This window comes from Temnothorax nylanderi, unplaced genomic scaffold, assembly GCF_030848795.1.
Source record: "Temnothorax nylanderi isolate EJ_2023f unplaced genomic scaffold, tnyl_v1.0 TNYL_tig0462_pilon, whole genome shotgun sequence".
In the NCBI taxonomy this organism is placed as follows: Eukaryota; Metazoa; Arthropoda; class Insecta; order Hymenoptera; family Formicidae; genus Temnothorax; species Temnothorax nylanderi.
This window is the reverse complement of record NW_027249524.1, coordinates 37,501-52,068: the sequence shown is the minus strand read 5'-3', so window position 1 is coordinate 52,068 and position 14,568 is coordinate 37,501. Positions and strand designations below refer to the sequence as shown.

General features: G+C 39.9%; 3 protein-coding genes across 3 annotated transcripts; all 3 read left to right on the top strand.

The window, feature by feature from the left end:
- Positions 1 to 3,597: 3,597 nt before the first annotated feature.
- LOC139783022 (uncharacterized) lies at positions 3,598 to 4,503 on the top strand. Its single transcript, XM_071722146.1, has one exon. It carries the CDS (start codon positions 3,598 to 3,600, stop codon positions 4,501 to 4,503), a length of 906 nt encoding a protein of 301 aa, XP_071578247.1.
- A 280-nt stretch (positions 4,504 to 4,783) lies between these two features.
- LOC139783021 (uncharacterized) lies at positions 4,784 to 5,731 on the top strand. The gene has a single exon (XM_071722145.1). It carries the CDS (start codon positions 4,784 to 4,786, stop codon positions 5,729 to 5,731), a length of 948 nt encoding a protein of 315 aa, XP_071578246.1.
- A 101-nt stretch (positions 5,732 to 5,832) lies between these two features.
- On the top strand, positions 5,833 to 7,840 carry LOC139783020 (uncharacterized). The gene is made up of 2 exons (XM_071722144.1): positions 5,833 to 6,067; positions 7,338 to 7,840. Exons 1-2 carry the CDS (start codon positions 5,833 to 5,835, stop codon positions 7,838 to 7,840), a joined length of 738 nt encoding a protein of 245 aa, XP_071578245.1.
- Positions 7,841 to 14,568: the final 6,728 nt, after the last annotated feature.

The window sequence follows — 14,568 nt, the reverse complement described above, 5'->3', positions numbered from 1 at the left end:
TACAATAACCGAGAGAAATCAGCAGCAGTGTAACTGCAATTAGCGACTTGTCGCTGAGATAACGAAGCGGACGAGTTAATGCAAAGACGAAGACGAGGACGAGCCCATTATCAACGACGAGAACGAGTTCACAACGAGGACGAGTCCATTCTTCAAAGACGCAAACGAGGGCATCTATCTTGTCAACGAAGTGAACAAAGCCATTACGAGGAAGAGTCCATCGTGCACAACAGCACGAACGCAAGCCTACAGCGGAAGAGGAGGTTAGGTTGTGACCGGAACAACGAATGGAACTGTTAAAATTGTAAAATATAGCCACTTACTACTTGGGCTGAATATACGGTCGCCACTGTATTTTCTGGATAGAATACAGAAACCTTGCGTTACTGCGTTGCCCCGTCCTTCCTTCTCGGCAATATGGCTGTCGATTCACGTTGCGGGCGCGTTCAAGGCCGTCGGCCACGCCCTTGTTAAGCAAACGTATTTACGAGGATAGGATATTCACTGGGGTCGCGTAATAAAGCTTTTTGTTTATTATAAACAAATAATAGTTTATTCTAAAACTAGATTGTACAGCAATCTCTTCTAACGCACGTGTTCGCTCGATCGCGTGATGCTACGTCGAGTTTTTATCGAAACGCCGTTATTTCGGTTAAAGCGGATCTTAACGATCAATATAAGCGCAATAGGATATCCCGTATCACGCACTCACTGCTTCTAATTAATATTCAATCACGCTACTGACGCTAGCGGATAACGGGATAAGACCGCCTTTGTTCGATTTGTATGACGAAACCGTTGTACGTGTTATCGTCTCGAAACTTCGCGACGGACTCTCCGGGAGGAACGGGTCGAGTTCTCCCACCTTAGACTCACGCATGCGCTGAGTCCTCATTTTAGGCGCGCAGCCTTCGCACTCGCGGAACGCACCTTCGGGTGTAGATGGTACGATTCCATCTGCACTTCGCTTGCCGAGTCGTTGTTGGGACTCGGCACCTTTTCGTGAGATGCTACACTAAAGTGCAACGGCGCGACTTGGCTTTCGCACCCGCGTGAACCAAACGCGTCGCTGCACGCAAACTTCGCGCAAGCGAACTCAAAGTCACTCGATTATTATCGAGTGACTCCCAACGTCACAATCAGACGAATCCAATGTAAACCAGGTAAGTATTAATTTCTCTTTTCTTTCAGGTACCCAGGATCGCTATGGAATCGTCTCATCTAATCACCGGAGTCGGTGTAATAAAGGTAAGTATCAAAAGGTAAGTATAACGCGGCTTAAAATTACCGCACGCATAATCGCATAATAATGAAAGTTTAAATTGACAGGGAATAATGTTTAAATATCAAATTAATGAATATAATGTCAAATTGGCTCAATGCCGTCTAAAGTGTAGAAAGTACATAAAAGTGTAAAAAAGTGTAACTGAATATAATGAAAATCACTGCTATTTGCAATGTTAAATAAATCTTTGCCTGGAACAACTCCATTTGGCTCGTTTCTCTTCCTCGAGAAGTAACTGTAAATAATATGTTAGAAATTCAATGAATTTAATGTATCTGCACTCAGAGTGCTAAAAAGTGTATCAAAAGTGTAACTGCCGTCGTTGGCTCATCTCGCACGCTTATCCTAAGACGTCGAGTGTAAAAAGTGTAAAAGTGTAGCACCTTTCGGTGACTCGGTCTCGCACGCTGAAATCTAACATGCAGGTGTAGAAAGTGTAATAGGTGTAATTGAGAAGTGTAGAGCCTTCGCTGGCCCGTCTCGCACGCTGAATCTAGAAACAGGTGTAGAAAGTGTTGAAAGTGTATTTTAAAGTGTAGAGCCTTCGCTGGCTCGTCTCGCACGCTGAATCTCAGAAACAGGTGTAGAAAGTGTAGTAGGTGTAATAAAAAAGTGTAAATCTTCAAAAATGCTTTAAAATGTAGCAAATGCTTGTAATTGATTAAATGTTGCCCCATGGGGTCGTTTCCGTAATAAATCTTTTAGGTATCTCGAATAAAGTGTGTATTGAATTATATATGTGCACCTCGTGCATCTCGTCGGCTGAAGGCCTTAATATTATTGTTTAAACGTTTGAAATGTTATTAGAACTTTATAAAATTGTTGACTCTATCAAACTGGAATTTCTTCCATGCGCAGATCGTCTCTGCTCTCTCTAACGGCTTATGGCCTGGGAAGTGTAATTAGTGTAGCGGGGTGTAATTTTTAAACGTTGCTTGAAAAATAAAATAAATATATGTTAATTCAGGAATATGTCCTGCTCGCTGTTGGTATATAAAGTGTAACTTAATTATGGTGTTTAATAAGACCGTCACTCGCGGATCGGTCGTGGATCTATCTCCGCTCCTAAAATTATTATGTAAAGTGTAAATATCGCGTAGAGTGTAAGTATGATATCCGTGTTAGGGAAACTTGTGAACAGTGGGAAAATATTATTAATGAAACAATTATGTATTCTTTAAACTTCATGGTAAGCAATGTGGTTCTGACTCTACTTTATAAGAATATACCAGTAACAGTATACTAACTACTGCTATGGCAAAAAGAATAAAAATGAATGTGAGTATAATTATTTTGAATTTATCTGAATCCATCTGAATGAATGTTATCTTTAATATTATGTATCTTATGTGTTCGTCCTATTGACGATTATATGGGATTGGAGGAATGTTTATGGGTAAGTATTTTGTATTTGTTTATGTGTAAATGTCTTTTCTTTATTATTAATATATTTCGTCGGCTCGCTGCCGTATCTTTATCTCTAAAATCTTAATTATATTTTCTTTAATAAAACCATATAGTATAAAACTCACGCGTGAAAAATAAAATTGACTCGAATAACTTTTTCGTTGATTCGCACAGGTACATTTGTAAAAGGGGATCTTTCGTTCTACAGCTGGGTGTAGCTGCCCTCGGTCATCGGTTCTGTCCCCTCTGGTTGCGGCTCCTGCCGTACCTCCTCCTCTGCTGCGAATAACTGGCTCCCCGGCGACGCTGTTTCCGCGATACGGTTGATGCCCCTCGCCATGAGCCTCTCCACCTCCTCGTCGGCAAGTTCCACGAATTGTGGAGACTCGCATACGTCTTTTTCGTCCGTCGGGTTCCTCTGAGTCAGGCTTATGTTACCTTCGTCGTCCCGGTGCACCTCTGTCGTCTGCACCTCCTGCCCCTTCTGCACCTCGTCCTTGCTCTGCCGCACCCTGGGTTCCCCTTTGCCGTGGGACATGTCGGGTGTGTCGGCGATGACGTCCCGGCTCTTTACCGAAACGAAGGGTTTATCCTTCGATTTCAAGGTTGTGTTGCGGCGCGCACAAGTCACACGATAAGACACTTAGAGGTTACGAACAGTATAAGGTTAAGGTATCGAAGTGTATTCATAAGTTTATAAGTTACATTCAAAAGGAAAGGCATCAGAATGGCGCAAAACGTTAATTTAATGAAAATTAAGCCAAAAAAAAAGGATAGCAAAGGCTGGTTTCACGCGAGTAGAAAATTTCTTAAAGGGAATAGAACCCGACGAAGTTGAAGTTGAAGAAGTAAGATTGCGATTAAATAAATTAGAGGATTTGTGAAAATCATTAGAAGAGAGTTTAATGGAATTAGTAATTTACGACGATGAAGTAACAGATGAGCAAGTTGATCAAGAACTAATTAGTCACGAAGAAAAATACATTAATTTGAAGTTGTTAGGAGAAAGAATAATCGATCAACGCGTTAGACCAGCCCCTGCTGCAAATAATATAGGACAAGCATTAGTAGCTCCCGGGGGCGCGGTAGTGCACGCGAACGAAAGTCACGGTAGATTACCCAAGATCGACTTGCCATCCTTTTCCGGAGCATACGAGGATTGGAACCCATTTTATAATACATTTAATTCGCTAATACACTCGAATACTTCTCTAAACGATATTCAAAAGTTTCATTATTTGAAATCTTCTCTAAAGGGTGAGGCCGCTGAAATGATAGCTTCACATGAAATTTCAGAGGTTCACTATAATGATGCTTGGACTAGATTAAAGGAAAGGTATGACAACGAGCGTCTAGCGGTACAAAATCATATTAAGGCGATTTTTGAATTACCCACGTTAAGGAAAGAAAATAGTGTAACTCTGAGAAGTATATTAGACGGTACGTTGAAACACACTAGAGCGTTAGCAGCACTACGGCGTCCCACAAATCACTGGGACGATTTATTAATACACATAATAACTAGTAAGTTAGACTTTATAACGATTAAAGAATGGGAAACTACTGTGGGGGCACGAGAGTTGCCTACGTTTAATCAACTAATCGATTTTCTTACTCAAAGATGCCAAATGCTGGAAGCGGTAGCTAGAAGGAGCTTATCCACCTCAGCGAATAATAACTCACGTCCAACGGGTCCTGGAAAGGTGACAGCGTCTCACGCGGCACTAACGAGCGTTAAGTGCATGCACTGTAAGGGTGACCATCAAATTTACCAGTGTAAATCTAAGAACTTTCCGTCGCGGAACGGTTAAACAAGGTAAAGTCTATGAAGTTATGTTTAAACTGTTTGAAGGGCAAACATATAGCAAGAGATTGTTCATCTAGTGGTTGTAAAAAATGTTCGAAAAGGCATAGTACTTTGTTGCATGAGGATCGCGAATCGTCAAAGGAAAATAAGAGGAAACAAACAGTCAAACTGTAGTTCAAGAAAATAATCCAAATAAAGCAGTTAATACTATATGTACATTTTCTCAATCAAAGGAAATTGTAAATCCTAATCAGGTGCTATTGTCTACGGCCCTAGTCAGAGTAATGGACAACAAGGGTCATTATATTATGGGAAGGGCGTTACTGGACAACGGCTCACAATCTAATTTTGTCACCGATGAGTTTGTTAGAAAATTAAACTTGAAAGCAGTCGATGATCAAATAGAAATTAAGGGCATCAATCAGCACATTTCCCGTGCTATGAAATCAATAGACTTGAAGATAACTTCTCGTTTTGGTACGTTCGGAATGGACTTATCGTGCATAGTTCTTCCAAAGATCACTCAAAAATTGCCGACAATGTTAGTAGATACGGCTAGTTTAGAGTTACCTCAAAACATTAGGTTAGCTGACCCCCAGTTTAATGTACCAAGCAACATCGATTTACTAATAGGGGCTGAAAGTTTTTGGGACTTAATCTCTGTTGGTCAAATAAGGTTAGGAAAACAAAAGCCGATATTACAGAAATCTCTATTAGGTTGGCTCGTATCGGGACCGATTGGCGGTTCTAAGTCAAAGAAAATAAAACAAACAAGTTGCAATTTGAGCATAATGGAAGAGTTAAGCAACACAATGAATAGATTTTGGGAAATAGAAGGCTATCAAGTAACAAAAAACATGGATCCCGAAGAAGAATATTGTGAAAAACACTTTAAAGAGACTCATAGCCGCCAATCGGATGGTAGATTTGTTGTTAAATTACCGGTTAAGGAGGAAATACTGAAATTGTTAACCGGTTCAAGAGAGGTAGCTTTAAAAAGATTCCTAGCGCTAAAACGAAAGTTTGCTAAAAATCCTGAGTTTAAGACTGAATACGTAAAATTTATGCAGCAATATTTTCAACTAGGACACATGAGGCGAGTAACTGCGCATAATGGCGATAAATTGCGAGTTTTCCTTCCACATCACGCGGTAATAAAGGAAAGTAACACGACTACGAAAATTAGAGTAGTATTTAATCATCCTGTCAGTACTCACAAGGAAAATCATTGAATGATGCTTTATATAAAGGTCCGGTGATTCAAAAAGACTTGTTTACAATAATTTTACGTTTTCGCTGTCACGTATACGTTTTGTGCGCTGACATCGCAAAGATGTACAGACAAATATTAGTAGACGAAGAGCAAGTTTCATTACAGAGCATTCTTTGGCGACCAGATTCGGAGTCAGAAATAGAAGAAGTCGAACTACTCACAATAACTTACGGAACAAAGCCCGCCTCATTCTTAGCGACTGAATGTTTAGAAGAGCTAGCTGAAGCTGAAAAGATAAATTATCCCGAAGCCGCGGAAGTAATTGAAAATGATACCTACATGGATGACATACTAAGTGCGCAACTAAGTTTCCGGGTTTTTTGATCAATAAAAAATGGAAAATTTCAAGAGAAATACAAAAAATGGTTTATTCAAAGTATCGTCCCTCGCTAGCTATACATTTTCGCCATCTCTCTGGCAATACATGAATACCGCGACAATAAAACGACGCGTCTTTGGACCGAAACCATTCATCCAACCAATTTTGCACTTCTTCGAAATTGGTCAAGTGTAGCCCAGCCAAGCCATGCGCCATCGACCGGAACAAGTGATAATCGGAAGGCGCCAGGTCTGGCGAATACGGCGGGTGCGGTAGCAGATCCCATTTCAGCGTTTTGATGGTGTCCTGGACGATGGAACTGCGATGGCACGGAGCGTTGTCGTGCTGCAATATCACTCGTTCGTGTCTCGTGTCCCATTCTGGCCATTTTTCGAGCAATGTATGGTTTAAATTGATCAGTTGTTGTCGGTAGCGATGCCCATTGACAGTTTCGCCCGGTTTCAGCAGCTCATAGTACACGATTCCTTTCTGGTCCCACCAAACGCAGAGCATTGTCTTCTTTCCAAAACGATTTGGCCGTGCCGTCGATGTTGATTCTTCACCAGGTGAAAGCCACGATTTTTTGCGTTTGGGACTCTCTAAATATATCCACTTCTCATCGCCAGTAACAATTCGATGAAGAAAACTCTTTCTTTCATGCTGCAAAAGCAAAATTTCGGAAGTGGCTCTTCGATTTTCCATCTGTCTCTCAGTCAACTCATGCGGCACCCATTTTCCTTCCTTTTTAATTTTTCCCATGGCATGTAAACGTTTGGAAATACCTTGGTGAGTCATGTTTAATGCCTCCGCAAGTTGATCTTGTGTTTGCGTATCATCTTCATCCAATAACGCTTGCAGATCGGCGTCCTCAATTGTTTTTGGTCTTCCGGAGCGCTCCTTGTCCTCAGTGTCGAAATCGCCACTTCTGAAGCGTTTAAACCAATCTTCACAGGTAGTTTTCGATGGTGCATGTTCGCCGTAGGCCTCCTCAAGCAAACGACGTGCTTCAGCTGCATTTTTTTTTCAAGTTAAAGCAGAAAAGCAAAGCTTCCCGCAAATGCTGTTTATTTGGCACAAAACTCGACATCTCCGTTGTTAGAAAAAATATTTTTGCGTTGCGATATGTGTTTATATAACGACTGGTTATTGTTAACAGATGTCCAAGCTATAACTTCAGACAACTTCAGACATGTAAGTCGAGTACATGTGTATTGGTGCCATCTATGTGTGAAAACCGGAAACTTAGTTGCGCACCTAGTAGTATTCAGGGCTAAAACTAAAGCTAAAGTTATGAAACTTAAGAAAGACTTAACAGAAGTATTGGCAAAAGGAGGTTTTCAATTGCACAAATGGAACACTAACATAGCAACGTCTGACAAAGATATGTACGATCAGAGTGAGGCCGTAGACATTAGTAAAGAAGCAGAGTCTAAATTGTTAGGAATATTGTGGAATCCGAGCAGAGATACCTTTCATTATAAGGTATCCTTGAGCGATTGCGAGACTCGTGTAACAAAGAGAGCCGTTTTATCGCAAATCTGCAGATTATTTGATCCTTTGGGTCTAGTAGGGCCGGTTATAACGTCAGCAAAAATATTGATGCAAGAGCTGTGGAGTTTGGGTATAGAGTGGGACGAATCTGTCTCTATGCATATTCATCGAGCATGGGATCAAATAAAATCACAATTGCGTTTACTTAACAAGTTAAAAATACCTAGATTGGTAGTTTCAGGAGATGACGATTCTTAAATACAAATTCACGGTTTTTGTGACGCCAGTGAAAAGGCATACGGTGCCTGCGTATATTTGCGAGAACAAGATAGTCAGGGTAAAATATCAGTTTATTTGTTTTGTTCGAAGTCACGCGTAGCACCCATGAAAATGCTAACCTTGCCACGATTAGAGTTGAGTGGTGCAATGCTACTGGTAGATTTGATGGACAAAGCTAGTTTAAGAATAAAAGTGCAAAAACAATGTTACTGGACCGATTCAGAGATAGTACTCGCTTGGATAAGGTCTTCCTCTAGAAAGTGGCAAGTATTTGTTGCAAATAGGATTAGCGCGATTCATGATAAATCTTCACCTTCCGAATGGCGACATGTAGGGTCCAAAGACAACCCTGCGGATTTAATATCTAGAAGCACGACTCCCCAACAATTGATACAAACTAATATTTGGTGGGAGGGACCACATTGGTTAAATGAAACTAGGGAGTCATGGCCAAGGGAAGCTGAGGAGTTATCACCAAATGATATACCTGAAAGGCGAAAACAAGTTGTAATAGCGGCGGCTGTGAAGCAAGAAGCGATAATAAATTATAATAGGTTTTCTTCGTTAAACAAGTTACTGCGAGTAATTGCCTATGTATTAAGGTTTATTCATAATGCAAGAAGCGAAAAAGAAAAGCGTGAAATAAGGACAATAGTTGTAGCGGAAATCGACAATGCGAAATTAGCGATAATTAAGTTAGTGCAAAGGGAGGAGTTCAAAGATGACCTAAAGGCATTGAGGAACAACAATAAGGTACCCCGAGGATCAAGATTGATGGCACTTCATCCGTACCTGGATGACAGTGGTATATTACGAGTAGGAGGGAGATTGAAACACGCGGTACTATCCGAAGAGTTTAAGCATCCTATCTTACTACCAGCATCACATTACTTTACCAAATTGATAATTGTACATCACCACGAGAAGCTCTTCCACGCAGGTGTTCAAACCACGTTAAACTCCATCAGAGAAGAATTCTGGCCAATATTTGCAAAGAGTAGGGTAAAGAAGATTATACGGAATTGTGTGAAATGCTGCAAGGCTATTCCTAGGCCTAGTTGGCAATTAATGGGAGAGTTGCCTTCAGTTCGAGTCACCATCAGCAGACCGTTTGAGAACTCTGGGGTGGACTATTGCGGACCTTTCTACGTTCGGGATCGAGTCCGTCGAAACAGTAAGAAATACAAGTCTTACGTGGCTATATTTATCTGCATGGCTACGAAGGCGGTGCATATCGAATTGGTGGAAGATTTAACTACCGAATCCTTTTTGGCTGCATTAAAAAGGTTTATCGCTCGAAGAGGTAAAGTGAAGAACATGTACTCGGATAATGGAAGAAACTTCGTAGGCGCAGACCGGGTACTACAACAACTACTCGAAGATAAAGATTTCAAAGAATCTGTACAAGATTTTGCCACAAACGAGCGAATAAGTTGGCACTTTATACTTCCTAGATCACCACACTATGGCGGTCTCTTGGAATCAGCAGTGCGTTCGATGAAACTACACCTTAAACGCACTCTGGGTGAAGTTTGTCTTACTGTCGGAGAAATGTCAACTGTACTGACTCAAGTAGAGGCCATACTAAACTCAAGACCTCTCACTCCGATGTCAAAAGATCCTAGTGATTTAAAAGCCTTAACTCCCGCCCATTTTTTAATTGGAGAAAGTTTACAAGCTTACCCGGAAGAAAATCTACAAGAAGTGGCAGTTAACAGACTCTCAAGGTGGCAACACGTAGAAAAGCTCAAACAGCAGTTATGGTTCAGATGGCAGAAGGAATACCTCGTAACATGTCAGCAGAGGAACAAGTGGAAAACGGGCAGCAACGCAAGATTTGAAGTAGGGCAGCTAGTTATGTTGAAGGAAACTGAGACTATGCCATTGAAATGGGTGCTTGCAAGAATTGTAGAAGTGCATCCGGGTTTAGACGGGTTACTCCGAGCCGTCACGGTGCGAACTGAGAAAGGCGTTTATAAAAGAGCAATTGTCAATATTGCTCCTATATCCGATTAATTAATCCTATTATTACTAGTACGAAAGTTACCTTTATTTTAAGTTAAGGTCGAGTAAGACACTTTAGTTTGTTCCCCTAGAATATAAGAAAAGTAAGAGTTCCTTTTGTTTCCTTTTTGAAAATATGTTATATTTGTCAAGGCAGGCGGCGTGTTTAGATTAGTGAATATTATGTTTATGCGATATCTCGCCTTTGCCTTCATGTTTGTGTTTCGCGGTCTTGTTAGCGGCGCTGCTGGTACGTAGCGTGTAGGGACCCTAGTAGCGTGTGATGGCGTGTGATGAGTGGTGGCGTGGCGAGCGTATGCATTGGCGCGCAGCGCGGAAGTAGTCAGTATTGAGAAAGCGCCAGTACCGTACGCAAGCAAGCAAGCGAGCTCTGTAACAAAGGCAATAAAGTAATGCTGCGTACGGAGAATCATCCTAAAGAGTATCCTACTATTCAAGTCCCAATACACCACAGTAAACTACGAAAATAAACAATTATTTTGTCATAGATATTCGTTAAATTTTCTGTGTCCTTATGTAAATTGATCGTATTGTTGTGTTTCTTTATAAGAAACATTTCAGCGATCTCTCTCTTTCTCACGTGTTTTTCGTTGTGTACAATGCTAGGAGATTTCCAATTAAAATCGTGTCCAAATTCGTATTTGTGTTTGCTACTGACTGAATGGCACGAAGTATGTAGCCTAATGTTATTACAATGTTCTTTAATACGAGTACGCAAATGTCTTTTTGTTTGGCCGATGTAGGTTGCCGTGCAATCATTGTAATCAATTTTATAAACTACATTAGTTTGTGAGTCAATAGGTAATTGGTCTTTGCCTCGTTTAATCACAGTATTCAATTTTTTCGGTAAACTATATGCAACATTAATGTCAAAATTTTTAAGAACACGACCAATATCCTCGCTCACACCATAAACGTATGGAAGAGAGATGACAAGGGGCTTGTCGCGCCTCTGTCCCGAATCCACGACATCATTAGCGTTATTTTTTATTAAATTGATCCGTTTATTAACATATTTTGTAATTATATGTTTGGGGAAGCAATTGTTGCTTAGGATGTTTTTAACAGTTTCGATGTTTGTGTGATGAAACCGGTCATCAGATATTAATATCGCGTGGTCAACTAGGTTGTATATGGTGTTAATTTTGTATTTAAGTGGGTGGTTGGAGAAAAAGTTAATATATCTGCCCGACCATGTTGGTTTTTTGTACCAATTAGTGATTAATTTATTTTTATCGCGAATGACCGTGGTGTTTAAAAAATTGATAGACGAATCATTTTCAACTTCGTGTGTAAATTTCAGACGTTCATGGTAACCGTTAAAAATTGTTAGAATTGTGTCTATTTTTGAGCGAGGTACAACAGCAAAAATGTCGTCCACGTATCTGTGGTATATGGGAACATTAAAATTTAGCGAGTTTAAACAGGCAGTCTCTAGATCGTCCATGACCATGTCGGCTAGAATGGGTGACAATGGGGACCCCATGGGGCTGCCATAAATTTGTTCATAAATTTGTCCATTAAATTGGTAGCTGGTCGAATTTAGTATGGTTTCAATTGCATATAAAAATTGTGGGAGATTAAATTTCGCTTTTTTGCGAATATTGTTTCATCGTTTATTGATGGCATCTAAAACTAGTTTTTGGAGGATGTTAGTGAACAAAGAGCTGACATCCAGAGAAATCATTATGTTATCATTGTTGATAGTTTTCTCTTTGATACTCTTGGCAAAGGTCCATCCGTCTTTGATATGAGAATTTGGTTTCTTGATTGAGTTATGTAGTATCCCGTGGATATACACTATGATTTTCAAAGGGTGACCATTTTTATGGATTTTAGGTAACCCGTAACACCGCGGTAAGTTCCCATTAGTACAATTTAAAAAATTATACAATACAATTTAAAAACTTAAAATTGAACACTGTGATAAAACGAGGCAAAGACCAATTACCTATTGACTCACGAACTAATGTAGTTTATAAAATTGATTGCAATGATTGCACGGCAACCTACATCGGCCAAACAAAAAGAAATTTGCGTACTCGTATTAAAAAACATCAAGAGACACGGTAGTGTCTCGCGCCAAGTATACGCGGAGCGAGACCGACCGTGACTCTTTTACGCGACGCGACGGGTTGCGATATACTCGAGATGTTGAGATCTCGATAACGAGTGAAAGGATCAAGTTCTAAGTAGGCTTGATCGATAGCTTGGGGTCGAAATAGGGGGGGGTTTCTCTTATAATTTTTCCGTTTCGTGCCCTACGAGCGGAGATATTGCGACGCAAAGTCGAAATGTGAAGATTTTATTTTAAGATACGTCGTCGTCGTCGTTGTCTACGTCGACGCTCTTTCTATGACATATATATATATCAGTGAATGTAACTTTCACTTTTTCGACACTGGCGGCTGGCGGTGCTAGTATCGCCAGTTTCGATATGTATCGATATGTACACATATGCATACGTGTGTGTACTGCGCGCAGTGCAGACAGTGCGTTCAGTTCAGTGCGCTGTCACAGTCAGTTAACCTAACACGGTAGTGTCTCGCGTCAAGTACGCGCGGAGCGATACTGACCGTGACTCTTTACGCGACGCGACGATTAATATTTTTTCTGATTCAAGGTAATTGTTTTATTTACATGTAATTATCCTATTATTATACGACGCGAAGCGAGACCGCACCGTGACTCTTTTATTACGCGACTAACAAGGGAACGGTCGGAAGTGTCCCTACCCGATTTGGATGCGCTTTGGATATGTTGTTGAGCATAAAAAAACAGACTCGTATTTTTTTTGCGGCGTATCTCGACGTTTAGGGGTTGAAAAAACCCCTAAGAAATTTTTGGTTTTTTCAACCCCTAAACGTCGAGATACGCCGCAAAAAAAATACAAGTCTGTTTTTTTTTTATGCTCAACAACATATCCAAAGCGCATCCAAATCGGGTAGGGACACTTCCGACCGTTCCCTTGTAAGTACATGTGACAGGAATTACAATAGTTTACGTTTACGTGAGTATTACTTCTGTAGTAACTTATACGAACGATATCATCGTAGTTACTATAAAATCTCCCGTTTATGCGGAGGAATTATCGTATCGTTCGTAAGTTACTACAGAATTAAGTAACGATCGCGTAAACGTAGTATAGGTTAGATTACCGATTTCTTACAAATTTTTTACATAAAACGCGAGATTTACTTATGGGAGCTTTCCAGCAAGCGACACAAGTCGACACAGGTATCGTTTTGTCTTTGTTACTCATTGCCAAAAAAGAAAGATAGAACGACGTTTGTGTCGGCTTGTGGCACTTGCTGGAAAGTTCTCTATGTATGCAAGTTTAACGCCTATTGAGTTAATATGAAATAATTTTCCTAAATGTAAAAATAACACGATGTTATATATGCAGTTTGGCGTGAATATATATGTATATATATGTGTGATTTGTGCCCAGTGCTCTGAATGTTATGTGATTTTTGCCCAATGTTTTATGCTTTGATAGAAGGAACGTGAAAAAGAGCAGGAAAAGGAAAGAAACGCTAGCGGCGAAGCAGACAGAAAAGAACAAACAGAAGAGACAGATTCAAGCTTTGTCTTTTAATCTGGACGAAGACGAAGATTAAGCTGAGATGTCTTCTGACGAAGACAATGCCGAAAAATCGCCGCAGTCAGAAAATGTGCAATCTGATGGCTCCGCGATTAAGAAGATTAAGAAAAATCCAGATGTAAATCCAAATTTCTTGCCAGATAGGGAAAGGGAGGAGGAGGAGGAGGAAAATAAACTTAAGGAAGAATTGAGGCAAGAATGGGCTAGAATGCAGAACGCATTGAAGGAAGAAGAAATTGAGATCACATTCAGTTATTAGGATGGATCTGGCCATTGTCGGAGTGTTATAATGAAGAAAGGTGAATGTCTTAGTGATTTAGAGAATTTTTAAGTTATTAAAATACTCCAGTGTCACTTTTGGAGTAACATTGGCGTGATATATAATGTTCTACTGCATAAATTAAATTTTCACATACTTTTATCTATCAGCTTCTTCAGAGATGTTTAGAAGTTCTGAGGCGTGAATTCAGCGAGCTTAAAACAGTAATGGCAGATCAGTTAATGTATGTTAAAAGAAGGATCTTTCTTATATTACCGCACCATTATACGTTTTATGATTTTATTGTAACTAAGGTAAAGATACTAAATGATAAAACTTATGAAGCAATATCACAATGTTAGCATGTTATTTTAATGTATGTAATATTGCGATTAGGCACAAGGAAAAAGCGAACCTCTATTCACATTTGACGTTCACGATGATATTCGTGTTATGCACGATGCTTCTGTCGAAACCGAGGAATTACATGCCGGAAAAATTTTACTTAGGTATTTATCATTAAAAGAATACTTTGTATAATTCTCTTTTATGTTATTTCTCATTAGATCATGGTACGAGAGGAACAAACACATTTTTCCAGCGAGTAGATGGGGACCTTTTGATCCAACGAAAAGTTACGACAAGTATACAGTGTCGGATAAAAATAGGAAAAAAGATAAAATCTGATAAACTTAGATTCAACGAATTGTCCAATTTTGTTTAAAGAATTTAGATTCAAAGGACTGTAATTTAGTAGAGCTACATAATCGAGTAAATGAATTAAATATTATCACATAACTAAATGAATTAAAATCACAG